Source organism: Lygodium microphyllum, chromosome 15 (genome assembly GCF_053477565.2).
Source record: "Lygodium microphyllum isolate KBCC chromosome 15, Lygodium_microphyllum_v1.1.10, whole genome shotgun sequence".
Lineage (NCBI taxonomy): Eukaryota > Viridiplantae > Streptophyta > Polypodiopsida > Schizaeales > Lygodiaceae > Lygodium > Lygodium microphyllum.
The window spans coordinates 139,742,973-139,756,818 of NC_141149.1; the positions used below are offsets into that span (position 1 = coordinate 139,742,973).

Genomic DNA, 13,846 nt, shown 5'->3' on the forward strand with positions numbered 1-13,846 from the left:
TTTTTTGCAGTCCACATCACACTAAACCTTGGATTTTCATGCGCACTAGGAGCATGAGACTGCAAGCAAAACCATGTACCAGTCCCTACATGATCTTTTTGAGGCTGACATTTTTTTTCAGTTTACACAAGAAGAAATACTCCTAAATTTATTTCTGAGGTTGTATTTGAGGTTGCAAAAATGCAAGTGTTGCAGACAAGTGCGCACACACTTATGATGAAGTACTATGGCTCTAGGTATAATATCATTGTACAACTGAGAAACAAATATAACTATCCTGCGAGTAACATAAGTAGATGAACACTACTAAATTCAACTTCACATCCTGATCGAAATTAGTATTACTCTTGAGCAACCAGAAAAACAAGCAATTTTGGGACTCTTAACAAGAAAGCAAATGATTTCCTGAGCATGTTTACATTTTTGGCCCAGTTATGATGACTGCTACCTATGAGGTTGCTATGCTCACTTGAAGGGATCTATCGATGATAGGTAGAGACAGGTTCTGCAGAATAGATGGACAGCAACATTCCTGACTCCAATGCAATAACAATCCACGTCTTCATGGTGGTCATGCCATTCCTACTTTGTGGCAAGCCGAGAGGATCAGTATCCAGACCAGCCCATTGACTACTTATCCCCATAGCATGGCTGACTCTGTATCAGGTACACACTCAAGGATCCACATGTGAAGCTATATCATGGTCGTGGGCACATACCGAAGACACAGCTCATTCTCATGTTCCCCCATACTACAGCTTGCCTAACAATAGCCTCTTTAATTTGGTCAAGCTCTATTCTCAGCAAGTTATCAATTATGCAAACAGTGATGCCCCCACAAATGTTGAAGCACATTTAAGCCCAGAAATTCCAGTATTGACCTGTGTGGAGTAGTCATTACATGAAGACATGAGGAGCCTAGTACTAACACGACACAAGCACATGCCCATACAGTATCAGGGTGCACAATGGGGGGAACTTTCCATCATCTTAACTGACAGAAATCCATACTTTTGGCCACGAATGTTGAAGCATATTAAGCCCAGAAATTCCAGCATTGATCTTTGCGGAGTAGTCATTATATGTAGACGTGAGAAGCCTAGAACTAACATATATTACAAAACACAACTGATTCCTTGCATAAACAGGCCATGGCTGCTCTCTACACGGAGCAAGTTCTCCTGAAAGTACAATCATTTCACTGTCTTCAGAAAGAAGTCCAACAACTGACAAGGTACTGACGACAGATATTCTGCAATATGCTCAAAAATGCTCCTAGAAGCTGTCATACCTGTCCTTCATACATCCAGACATGATATTGAATACTTACCACAAAATAGTACAGTTGTCTGAACTTCCATAGCTGACAATTTTGTTTAGCTTGCCTGCTTGAAGTTTTGCTTAGCTTCCTGTCTGTAGCCTGAAAGACCAAAACAGTCAGCACCCTTAAGAAGAGTGCACCTCTCAAAAGTCACCACCCACAGGACATGTTGAAAGGCAGACATAAATCAGAGGCCACCCTTGATTCTCTGAGCGTGACTCTGCGACTTGGAATACCAGGGCACAGTTCCAGTACTAAAGAAATTTAAACCCCTCTCTCGCCTGGCAGCACAAGACTTGCTGGGCAGTAAAGCCTGTACTACCCTCCGTGAAGCTGAAACAGTGGTCGAAAGTGGGAACTATCCAAGAAGAACAAACACTCAAACCTTAGGTGAATTCACTGGCTTTCCTTTGGGTGAGACACGTCCATTGGGCAAGTGAGTAGTAGCATGAAGCGAAGATGCGCAGAAGGGGGACGGTGTTGTTGGCTTTGGGAGGTCGGGCAGATGGAACTTCGGAGGCGATGGTGGTAAATGAACAGGTGGAGAGGATGGCAGCTGAGTATCACCCTTGGAAGAGAAGATCGGGTTGCCTTCAATGCTGAGCAGGCGGAAAGAGGGAGGAGAGAGGGGGTGAGGGTAGACACGCTGGTGATGATGGTAATGGTGGTAATGGTAGAGGGCCGAGGAAGGGGATGGCGGAGGATCGAAGAGGAGGCCTAGGGTACGGCGCTGCCGCTTGGGGCTGCAGGACGCGGACTGGGAAGGTAGAGCGGGTGGTGGAGACATAGTGGCTGGTGTAGCAGACGAGGACGTGGCGGACGAGGACGAAAATGAGGAGGTCTCTTCGAAGAGGGCCGCGAGCGGGCGGCGGTGCGGTGGCGGCGAGGAGGACGTGGTAGAAGAGGACGATGAGGACGATGTGGATTCTACAAAGGCTTTGGGTAGAGGAAGCGGGTCTGGAGAGCCGATAGGGGTGGCAAAGGGAGGAGAGGAAGGAGGGGTTTCATATGGGGATGTGCATGCAGAGGGTACAAAGACGAGCTCACTGGAGGCCCTCGAGGGGCGGCGGCTCCCCTTGCCTCTGAATTTGGGGTCCTCTAGCTCCATCTCTTCATTAGTTTCCTCTGCTATGGTGAACAGCAGCCGCGAAGGACCCTCCCACAATCCACCCAACCTGAAAAGGTCCTCTTCATCTGTTTCCTCTGCTGCTTCTGACGCCACTGCAGGTGGTGCCGCCGCCGAACCAATTGAATGGACCTCTGGCTTGGCTGCTGCAAATTTAGTCTGCCACTGCGACCGAAACCCTACAGCCTGCTTCCTTGCCCATCCCACAGCTTCCTTGGACTCGCACACAACCCACATCAGCCCTTTCTCTGCCACCGCTTCGAACTGCTTCCACTTCTGCACCGCCTCGAGCGGCGCCACCATGGCCACCGCCACCCCTTCCTCGACCATCCGCGGTCGCCTCTCTGCAACCATCCGCCTCCGCCTGCTCCTCCATATATAGAAGATCTCCACTGCCAGCACCATCATGAATGCAGCAAAGGCCACACTCAGCCCTATACCGACCGGCCCTAGCTGGCTCATTTTCTGTCTTCCAGTCTCCTTATGACCTCATGTCATATCTCTTATATTTGTCCTGAGGGAGGAACCAAGAACCATCTTAATAACTCGCAATGCTGCTGTTTTGTCAACGTAGTTTTCTTGGTACAACCATGGTCTTCATACACGCAATTGCTGAGTGTGCAAGATTAACCTGCGAGTGCCTGCAAAATGTCAATGGCCAAATAGAAGCAATGTTTAATATAAGCTTCGAGACATGACGTCCAGCCGGAACCCACAATAGAAAACAGGGTGGCCGAGAGAGAGAGTCTTTACCCGCACTCTTCTGAGTAAAGGAAAGGAAGGCGAGCAAATTCCGTTGACAAACTAGTCGCAGAGGCTCCCCACCAGACAGGCAAAGAACATGGCCACAGGAAGGCACAGAAAATACAGGCAGCCCTGAAAGGCAAGAAAGCAGCCCAGCCCCAAAACTCGAAAGCAGCACTGCAAAGCTCTCAAAACAAGACACATGCATCCGCCTCTCTCTCTCTATCTCTCTGTGGCTCGGTCTTTCCGCCTTCTCTCTTCTTCTCTCTCTCTCATGTTGAACCACACTCTCTAAAATCTCTCTCTCTCTCTCTCTCTCTCTCTCTCTCTCTCTCTCTCTCTCTCTCTCTCCCCGCTGTAATGATATCTCCTCTCTCTTTTCGTCTTGCTGCTTCTTCTGTCTCTCTTACGGTCTTCTTTCACTGTCTCAATAGCTCTCCTTTCGCTGCTGCTGCTCGTCTCTCTCGGTATCACCTGTGTGTTTGTTACTGTGTGTCGGCCATGGAGGAGTCTCGAGAGACTAACTCTCAGGGACGCGCGCAATACAAATTTACCTCCCTCTTCTTTCAAAAGCGAAAAGGCTGGCTGCACTCACGAGTGACAGTACCCTACGCCAAAACAAGAAAGGACAAAGAAAAAGAGCTGCAATGCAGCCTGCAACACTGGCACGACTACTACTACTACTACTCGTATTCGCCAGAAAACAAAAGACGAGCAATTATTTATATTTATGATGATTATTAAATTTAACCTATTTAGCTGAAGAGGAACTTAGGAAGACGTTGCTTCTCGAGTGATGGACCCTGTGGTGGCCTGACAGTCCCCATGTGTGAATCGTCCCGTCACCCGTGCATCCAAGAGACTTGCGTCTTGTTCACATGGTATACCTTGCGTGCGTGCAGTGAAAGCCCGCACACAAGAGCTAGCATGGTAGAGGGCAAGGCATCTTTTTTTCCTACGTGGCAGTAATGTTTCACCAAAGATTCTCTCACTTTGGTTCAGGGTCTTAGGAAAGGCGGGTTCACTTCAACCTAGAACTTGTTCACCTTGAGAAAAATCTTTTTCAATTCTTTATAAGAAGGAAATAAATCTCTTCAAATTTCTCAAAATATAGTTATATTGTTTAAATTTATGTATAAATTACCATTTCAATAGCGGATACTTCCATCTAAGATTATGGTGAAAAGGATTTACTTCCTCTTCCTCAAAATGTTTTTCCCGCAACCAAGTTTGGTTGATACAACTATGCAGAAAACGTGTGTTAAAAGGTCTTACCATGGTAAGACTAGCCTTTTCGGATGCATTTGCCCCAAACCTCAAGGCACTTAGCCACACAACCGCCCACTCTTACAAATCCTACAAACTGGGCACAATGTCTTTACACACTAGAAACGCCCATCCTTTGTTACAAAGTGGGGCATCGCTTAGTGTTATAGCGAACCAACTCTCATGGGCGTGGCGGGAGTTCAAATCCCATTCAATGCACCTCACCTTTTAATGCTAAGAAAGGTTGTCTCTATTGGGCTAGGCACACACAATGCAAGCTGGGTGGGGAGTATTGCATGTCCAAATGTGTCTGCAACTCATAAAATCCGATGCATGTATGACTTCGCCGTGTGTCAGTACACCCCTTCACTGACCTCATCTAGATTATTAGCAGTGGAGGGTGATAGATCACATAGGAATACACGGTGAGCACTTCATTTATGAAGTGAACATTTTGCCCCCTCTTCTTGCTTTTGTGTTCAATAGGGCTCCATGTGATGACTTTCCAAACGAGTGGACTGTGCATACCATCGTGCTATAATGGAAAGAGAGCGCTATCAAACACACTTCCAGGAACCCCACACATGGAGGTGGCTATTCGAGACATTGGTCACACCATCCATGATGTATAGTGCACCTATTTGGAGCCTCCAACTAGCTACATATCTATGGAGAGCTGAACGGATCATGGTAGCTCATGTGTGTGGGCTATGAGTTTGTTAAGAGTCACTACGCACATAGGACAATGGAACTTACATATCTCAAAATAAGTAAACGCTTCCACATGGATAAACAAGTTAAAGTAGATCATTTCATGTGACATCCCCCCACAAACACATGTGTTAATTCCATTGATGATAAGATGAGTTAAGCCGCCCTGTAAGCTTGTGATCCAAAGCCGCATAAGACAAGAGGTGAGGATCATCAATTTCAATGGGCATTGTGTGACTCAACTCCACAAATGAACTACTCTTCCTAGTTGGCTTCTATTTAGCAATGCTCTATGTGGCATGCACATAAACAGAAAAGAACAATGGTCATGGTGAAGTTGTCAATACCTTAACATTTGTCGAAAGGTTTTCCACTTTTTAGGAGGCTAGAGTGCCAATAGCATCACTATATCACTTAGAGTAGTAGTTCAAAACTATTGACATAGTAGCCTAGTGTTTCTTCTCAAGGCCCCGCAGACATGAGGTACAATGGTGGAGGGCAACTAACATTTTTCGTATGTGGCAATGATATGTCGGTAATGTGCTTAGACCTTGGTTCAATTGTGGTAATCCCTTGAAACCATGGGGAGAAAGTGTGTTAAAGGGTCTTACCATTATAAGACTGGTTGTTCATGACACATGGCTAAACCTTATTCATCTTTCTAAGAAGGTGGCTTGCTTTAACCAAAAACTCTAAACTTCATGTGCATCTAAATTGTTAATTAAGCTACTATGGCTCATAAATAATTGGATTGTAGCCATTTGCCATTGTACCTCATGTGCAAGGGTCATCATTGTAAATATATTTTGGTTTGAGTGTGACAATGAGGTAGGAGGAGGTTGGGTTGCTTTTTGAGCCCTATATTTTTCATAAGTGACAATGAGGTAGAAGGCGGGTTTGGGCTACTTTTTGAGCCCTCTTTTTCTCATAAGTGTAGATTTCATCATCTTCGTCTGGTGTTTGAGGCCATGAAGAGTAATAAATTTTGTTAAAAGCCATTGCCCTTATAATTTGTTCCTACTAACATTAATACTCAAGAATCATTATTGTATCATTTCATGCAACATAGGAAATGTTTAGTATGATTAATATGGCTCTTTTACCTTAAATGGTTCCCAAAAGACAAAAAAAAAAGTACATGTGGTGTACCTTCCATACATTGAATTTATTTTTGTCACAAGTAGAAAGCCAAAGTAGTCATCTAACTAGGCCCATCATGTGCTCCCTATGAACTTAATTATTGAAAGAGGCATAGGACTTAAAATACTTATCATTACTCATAAACAAGCTCACAATTGCTTAATATTCTCATGAAACACCTTTTTATGGGCATTAACATGTGATGCCAATTTAAGAAGTGATTGTCTTTTTCAATTTCTCCTTATGAATGTCATGATGGAAAGAGGGTTGGCATTGTATGCACTGCTTAGGCTAATGCACAAGCGCAAAATAACTCAACATTCTAATTGAACCCCTTTATGGGTGTCAATGCATGATGCTAGATTAATAATAATTGATTGTCTTCTCCAAATTAACAAGTTAGAGCCATGAGACACACAAGTCAATTTTGACTTGTGTAAGTCAACCAAGTCAAACCAAGGAATGCGTGAAAGGGTACCCTTAAGGTAAATTCCTTAACAATCAAGATTGGATAAATCAATGGAGAACCTTACAAAAGAAGAGGGACTTTATTACCTCATCAAAGTTGTGCAAATGTATCTGGCATTAACCCCCCCCCCCCCCCACACACACACACACACACACACACACACACACACTCTCTCTCTCTCTCTCTCTCTCTCTCTCTCTCTCTCTCTCTCTCTCTCTCTCTCTCTCTCTCTCTCTCTCTCTCTCTCTCTCTCTCTCTCTCTCTCTCTCTCTCTCTCTCTCTCTCTCTCTCTCTCTCTCTCTCTCTCTCTCTCTCTCTCTCTCTCTCTCTCTCTACACGTGCATATGTAGGGTCAAGGCAAACACCATTGCGTCCCTTAAAAAGCCACAAATCTTGCAAATAAGCTTTGCATATTTCAAATTTGTTCTTGTAGGTTGAATATTGTCACGTATATTATGTACCACTGTATGGTGATGATGGCAAGATACTTATTTAGGCCACGTATTAAGCTTTTTATAATAAGTTTCAAATAATGTGCTTGTGATAATATGTAGGTTCAACATTGGGCTTTGACAAAATTTGGCATGAATTTGACATATTCTAGATTAGTGGGGCATGCAAGGATACTTTAAGGCAAGATTGTTCAAGAGAGAGAAGTGTGGATCATCTTGAGCTACAACTTGATCCAAATTTTGAGAATGATTCTCTCTTCCCTAAATTGGACTTGTACGTTATTACACAAACCATGTGGTTTTATATTCCAATGGTTTATGCATACACCTGATATGTGTTAACCCTCTCTAGGAACACAAGGATGCAAGCAAGATGCACTAAGAGAATCACAAAATGTTTGGAAAAGAGATCTAGAAAATAGAAGATTCACCAAGTGCTTGTAATTTTAGCAATTTTTGTATATCATTAAAGAGTTGGCAGGCTTGCTCTCATGTAAATTTTTAATATTTAACTTGAGACATGAGCATAACACAGGAGTGTAATGCTCTTGGGTCACCAATTTAGAAAGAAAAGATTGATTAAGTCATTAAAATTGGAGGGTGTCTAAGAAATCAAGGTCATGTATAGAAACTAAGAAATAAAAGAATAAGCTCATTATTACGATGTGCAATCTTGTGAAGCTCTCTTCTTGCATCTTACTTATCTGAGAGAGGAAGAGAGGGAGAACTAGTGTGGGTGAAGCTCTTGCTTCCTCTTCTTCTCCTTTTTCTTCTCCTATGTGAAGCTCATGTGGCGACTCACACTATGGAGGTGGAGCTTTCTTGAGGCACATTGCTAAAGTCATGGAGCAATCAACTAACATTTGCAAATAGACTACAATGAGAATGTAGACTTGTGAGTTTATTATGTTTGTTTTGAGAGCATGCGATTTTTATGTTAGAGATAGCCATAGCCGCATTTCTTGAAGCGCTTGAAATAATAAGTGTTCTATCAAATTCGGCATTTGCAGCTTGCGAGAGTGATGGTATTTGGGTTATGTTTGCTAGGAGCCACAGAATTGAGCAACTAGGTGCATACTCTCTATAATGAGCGGCATAATAAGAGATTGCACTGTGGAACATTGCACACATTAGCATAGGATGGGTGAGTCAAGAGGCAATTGATTCATCATTTGTGCGAGTTGGATTTCAGTTTGAAGTTGTAGGTGTCTTGAATTTTTTTAAAGGAAGTAAAAGCATGAGAAATTAAGGTCCAAAGGCTTAAAATCAAGAAAATATAGGATCTTAAGCCTAAAAAGAGAGAGAGACAATCAAGGAGTTTGGGAATCAAGGGGCTTGAGATGAATCTATAGCTTATGAGAGGCAAAGCATTCATGTTTGTTTTGGGTGCTTTTTGCAAAAGCAAGTGGATTGAAAAGGTTGTGGATGGTGGACTTATAAAGATTGCACAAGTTAAGAGAAGGGAGACCATGAATTGGAGTGTGTATAGCAAATGAAGATGAAGGAGATAAAGCAAGGCTTGATTGCAACAGCAAGGGACTTTCTTGACCCCATTCGAAGCAATAACTTACACATATGGCTTTCAATGGCTCTTCATTGTTCTGTTGGTGTGATATATGCATTTGAATTATTGAATTCTATGTTTGTGAGTCTCCCCTTGAGGTTTCCTTGTGAGATCTGCCCTTTGCAACCTTGAGTTGTGCAAAGGGAGAGGAAGGCCTCTCATGCCTACATGTGGAGAACACGAATGGAAGGGAGTACCAATAGGGCCTACTGCTCATATTCAGATGTAAGGCCATTGAGTAAAATAATAAGACCATAGGCTTTACTATCAGTTGTGAGAGGCCTTATTATAGGTCGATAGGGCATTGGGTAAAAACACAAGCTAATAAGGCCTTGTAATTGTCCATAAGGTCATTGGTTAGGATCAAGGCCATATAGGCCTTAACATTAGCCTTGAGGCTTTTTGCTAACCAAATTGGCCATTGAGGCCTTATGGTTAGCTGTTAGGCCATTGGGCCTAATCCAAGGCCATATAATTAGCCAATAGAAGACCACAATTCGATTGCTTGTCTTTTGGCCTTAGCCAATAAGCCATAAGGCCCACAATTCGGTTGCTTGACTTTCCTTTTTTTTTTTTCAAAGGCCATAGGCCTTGAATTCACCACATGCCTAACCTTATAAATTTGGCCACGTTGACCAATGTGGAGATCTTATGACCTAACATTTTCTCATCTAGGCCATTGATTGGCCGACTTGGCTAGGAAAAAGGGCTACTAGCTTACAACACCACAAGTTGGCCGCTTAAAGTGACCTTAAGTTCATAATACTCTAGCAAAGTCACACAACCATAAATAGCTATGTGTCAACATAAAGATCTCAAAGCCATGAATAACATAGGTCTAATTAAGGCTTAGCACTCAAGCTAAAGGGGACACATGACTCCTAGAACTCTTGCATTGATGGAATAATATTGGGGGTAAAGGCATTTATGCCTATGCCACCCTATATTTACTATACACACCATGATTAGACACCTTTCTACTTGTGTGCTTTCACTTGGACTCTACCTTTCAATCGATATTGAAGCCAACCATTCGAGGAGCTTTTTCATCCTTTGCTTTAAGTTTGGATTCAAAGCTTTAGCTCAAGGTTTCATAGTAGTCATTGTTTCTTTCTCCCAAGGTATGCATTGAGTCTTCCCTTCTTGCAGCTTATTCCAGCTTGCTCTAGGCTTGTTGAGGAGCTTCCAAGGATTAGTTGAGCATTGTTGGTGCTTATTGAGCTAAGGAGTAGCCATTCTATCCATTTTGAGTATATATAGAGCATGTTGCAAAAGTCATGTATAGCTATAGTAGCTTGATATCAATTTTGTATTTTGGCCATAACTTTTGCATATGATATTAGATTCAAGTGTTTTATAGCTAGAAATGAAGAGCGTGATGAGAGCTACATATCAAATGCTAATAGAGTTGATTTTGTGCAATTTTTAGCTCTCTATTTTACACTATAATTGAGCTTGATTCTTTGAGACATTGGGACTATTGGTTCGTGTATATATTCTCTTATATGCTATTGGATGCAATCACCTCCACTTGTGAGATGATTTGATTTCCTATGCCTTGGACACCATCACTTACCTTTGTTAGCAGTTTATAAGTAATGTATATGCTTACGAGATGTATACTTTACTGACAATTTAAGTTTGTGATAGTCTTTGGTACTGGTGGTCTATGCTTAGTCATTGTTAGTTGCATTCTTTATATCCCGATTGCTACTCAAATATCCCTAGTAGTGGGAGCTTTCTTTCTTGGCTATTTTTTCACAATTTGATTGGCACATACTATTGTCTTTATTTTAATATTGATGTAATTACCATTTTCAGCATTATCTCGGAGAGTAGATATTGTATTTTGACGTTCTATTGCTTGCAATTGGTGGACATCTCTATACTTTGGTATTTCCTCTTGTTTTGCCCTTGTTTTGATTGATTTTTGGCGATTGATTTTGCAATCATTTACAACAGCCCATTCTCTTGGATTTTACATTGGTATAGTGTTATTATGGCAGATTCTTTGAATGATAGTGCTATTTTCAATAGTGAAAAGCTTGATGGCACAAGTTTCACATGTTGGAAGACATAGATATGGTAGGTACTGTTCAAAAGAAGAATGTTAGGCCTTTGAAAACCAAGAGTATAAAGCTTGAAGGCATTGATTAGGATACTTTGGGATGAGTTGGATGATGAGGTATGCAAATCCACTCTTGTTTTGTCATTGTCTAAATAGGTTTATTTTAATGTTACAACACTTGAGGATAATGCTTTACAGTTATGGAAAAAGATATGCAATCTCTTTGACAAACAAAGACTTGCTTCATAGATGTATTGGTTGGAACAGCTCATGCATCTTCACATGAAGGAAGTGACTAGTGTGTCTCTACATTTAAATGAGTTTCATTTGATTTTTAGCTAGTTGACTTTGCAGGGTATTGAGTTTAAGGATAATCTTCCTCCCTTGTTCTTGCTTGTGACACTTCCCGAGTCATGGGATACTTTCCGTACTACCATATGTGCTAATATGCCTAGAGATGGTTTGAAACACTAAGATGTTGAGGGTTCCTTACTCATAGAGGAGATAAATAGAAAGAATGTGGATGCAGCCCATACTTCTCATGCATTGACTATAAGAGGCAGACACGATGGTAAGAATAGTAATGGCCACCATGGTAGAGACTCATAGAGGTCTCAGTCTAGTGAGTAGTCTCGTAGTAAGTCATGCAATCGGTAAGGCCTCTCTTACATGTCATTACTATGAGAAGCAGGGTCATATTCGGCCACGGTGCCATAAGACGTGCGATAATAAGCACAAGGAGAAAGGAAAGTGCAAAGTGCATGAGAAGTTTGATGATTGCAGCATTGTTCCTAGTAAGTCCAGCATTGGAACCCGAGTCTGATGATAACATGTTGGTAGTTTCTTCTCTTGATACTAGTTAGTTAGCTGATACAATGTCCACTTTTTCTCAGTGTTGGCTACTTGATTCAAGGGCCTTTTTTCATGTTACCTTGCATAGGGATCGGTTTTCATTCCTATTGTAGCATGACATGTTCTGTGAGACCAAAAAATGACTTAGCATTTGATATTATTGGCATTGGTGATGTTAGACTACACTTTGCTTCATGCAACACTTTTATTTTGCATGATGTGTGCCATGTTCTGACTTTGACCAAAAGCCTACTTGTTAAAGGTGGTGGTAGTAGTGGCATTTAAATTAAGGGCCACTTATGGTGCATTTATGAGCTAATGGGTGTAGAAGCAGTTAAGACCATTGGCATGTCACATGGAGGACAAAGGAAATATCACAGTAGGCAATAGGCTATATAAGGGAGAGACTTATCCAAGCATAAGGTTTGAGAGAGGATCGAGGGATCAAAGCTTGACTATTAGGTGTAGCATTGGTTATCTTGAGTCTTTGAGATTCCATGTCCCTCCATTGATTGTTTCTAAGTATTTTGTCATTATCATTCTCATCTCTATTAAGACCATTGTACTAGTTTCATCTAGTAATACACACTCGGGGATTTTCTTGGTTGAATATTTTTGGCATCTGTTCTCATTGTTTTAATTATGTTGAACTCTATACACTGGATGTTGACTATAGAGTAGGATGTCGGTGTTCACATGTGTCGGTTTTGAGTATGACCTTCCCTCTACTCTATGGCGGTGGTGCTTGGACCCAATTAGACATGGTGACCATGATCATCATTCCTTTACATGCTAAGCTAAAAGCATATGTGTTTGAAAGGTTCGCATGATGTAGTTCCAACTCTAGGCTAAGCATGGCAATCCATGTTTGATCAGCACCAAATATTACCATCTCTTGAGGCTCCTTCTATCCTCAATGATGATGCTCTTGAGCGCAACAACCCTCTTTGTAGTTTGCCAAAGTGTTGTTTGCATTTTACTCCACTAATTGGTCACACATTTGCACTTTCGTCAATTACTCCCACTACTCCACTAAACCTAGTGGTTCCTTTCTTGGCTTCTATTCAATCGGTTGCTATTCCACCAATACCCTCTCATACATTTTCACTTTCTATCCCAATGGCCCACCCACCCAATATTTCATTTTGAAAGTTCTATAAATCTTCCAATAAGGATTTGGATACCTTCATTTGGAAATTTGATATTGCTTACATGGTCAACTTCCCTGGTCAAGTCAAGGAGCCTCACAAAGTTACCATATTTGAATCTTCGATGTGAAAGAAGGCTATGACTTAGCTAGCATAGTAGAGCATGGATAGCCAACTTGGAACAATGCACTCATTGCATTTTGTATTAGATTTCAACTTGACCGAACGAATGCATAGATGGTGGAAAGGCTCCACAATCTTAAGCAAGGTGATAGATCTATCCAAGTGTATACAATCAAGTTCACCATCCTCAATAGTAGAATTGACTCAAATGCCCAACACAAAGATGAGATGTTGAATACCTTGTATGTCCAATGCTTCAATAAGCCCATTCGAAAGGCTTGTGCTTTCGATGACTTGTCTAGTAATAGTATAGACCGATTTTACAAGAAATCCCTCAAATTAGAACAATTTCCGTTGAAGGGAAAGTTAGAAAAAGGAAAGAAATTCAGTAAGTCAACCCAAAAAAACCAAAGCGATGACACTCGTGATTTCGATTCTAATTTCAATCTAGAGGCATAATCTAGCTGTGAGAAAATTGACTCCGAGGAGAAGAAAGAGAAAAAGCCCAACAAGAGTACAAAGAAGGACAAGGGCAAGACAACCTTAGAGAACACTAGAAAAAATGAGGTAAAAAACCTATGGTACAGACAATGCAATAACCCTAGCCACAGGTTTAGGTTGAATGCAACCTAATTCATAGATGGTGTAGTATTTGTAACATGGCCACTCATAACACTGAGTACTATCGGTACAATGGTAGGTACCATGGCCCAACTAGGAGCATAGCAAGTACTAGATGGCCGGCCTAAGAGCATGGCAAGGTACTGGGGCATCCTCATCCAGCCAATGGATCACCATGTTGGCCAATCAAGCTTACACAAATCAAGAGCACTAGCAACTCGATGGTGACTATGATATGCAT

General features: G+C 41.8%; 1 protein-coding gene across 2 annotated transcripts; it reads right to left on the reverse strand.

Moving 5' to 3' along the window:
- Positions 1-325: 325 nt before the first annotated feature.
- On the reverse strand, positions 326-3,795 carry LOC148025135 (uncharacterized). Of its 2 annotated transcripts, none has more exons than XM_087694860.1 (2): positions 3,201-3,795; positions 326-3,078 (listed from the first exon to the last, which is right to left on the reverse strand). In XM_087694860.1, the coding sequence occupies exon 2, from the start codon at positions 2,907-2,909 to the stop codon at positions 1,701-1,703; it is 1,209 nt and encodes a 402-aa protein (XP_087550986.1). In that variant the 5' UTR covers positions 2,910-3,078; positions 3,201-3,795; the 3' UTR covers positions 326-1,700. The 2 variants fall into 2 exon arrangements, with proteins under 2 accessions (XP_087550986.1, XP_087550985.1); XM_087694859.1 differs by having other exon boundaries at positions 326-3,088.
- Positions 3,796-13,846: the final 10,051 nt, after the last annotated feature.

Bases quoted from the DNA above. Each gene is read 5' to 3' on its own strand.
- LOC148025135 (XM_087694860.1), bottom strand. From the start codon at position 2,909: ATGAGCCAGCTAGGGCCGGTCGGTATAGGGCTGAGTGTGGCCTTTGCT.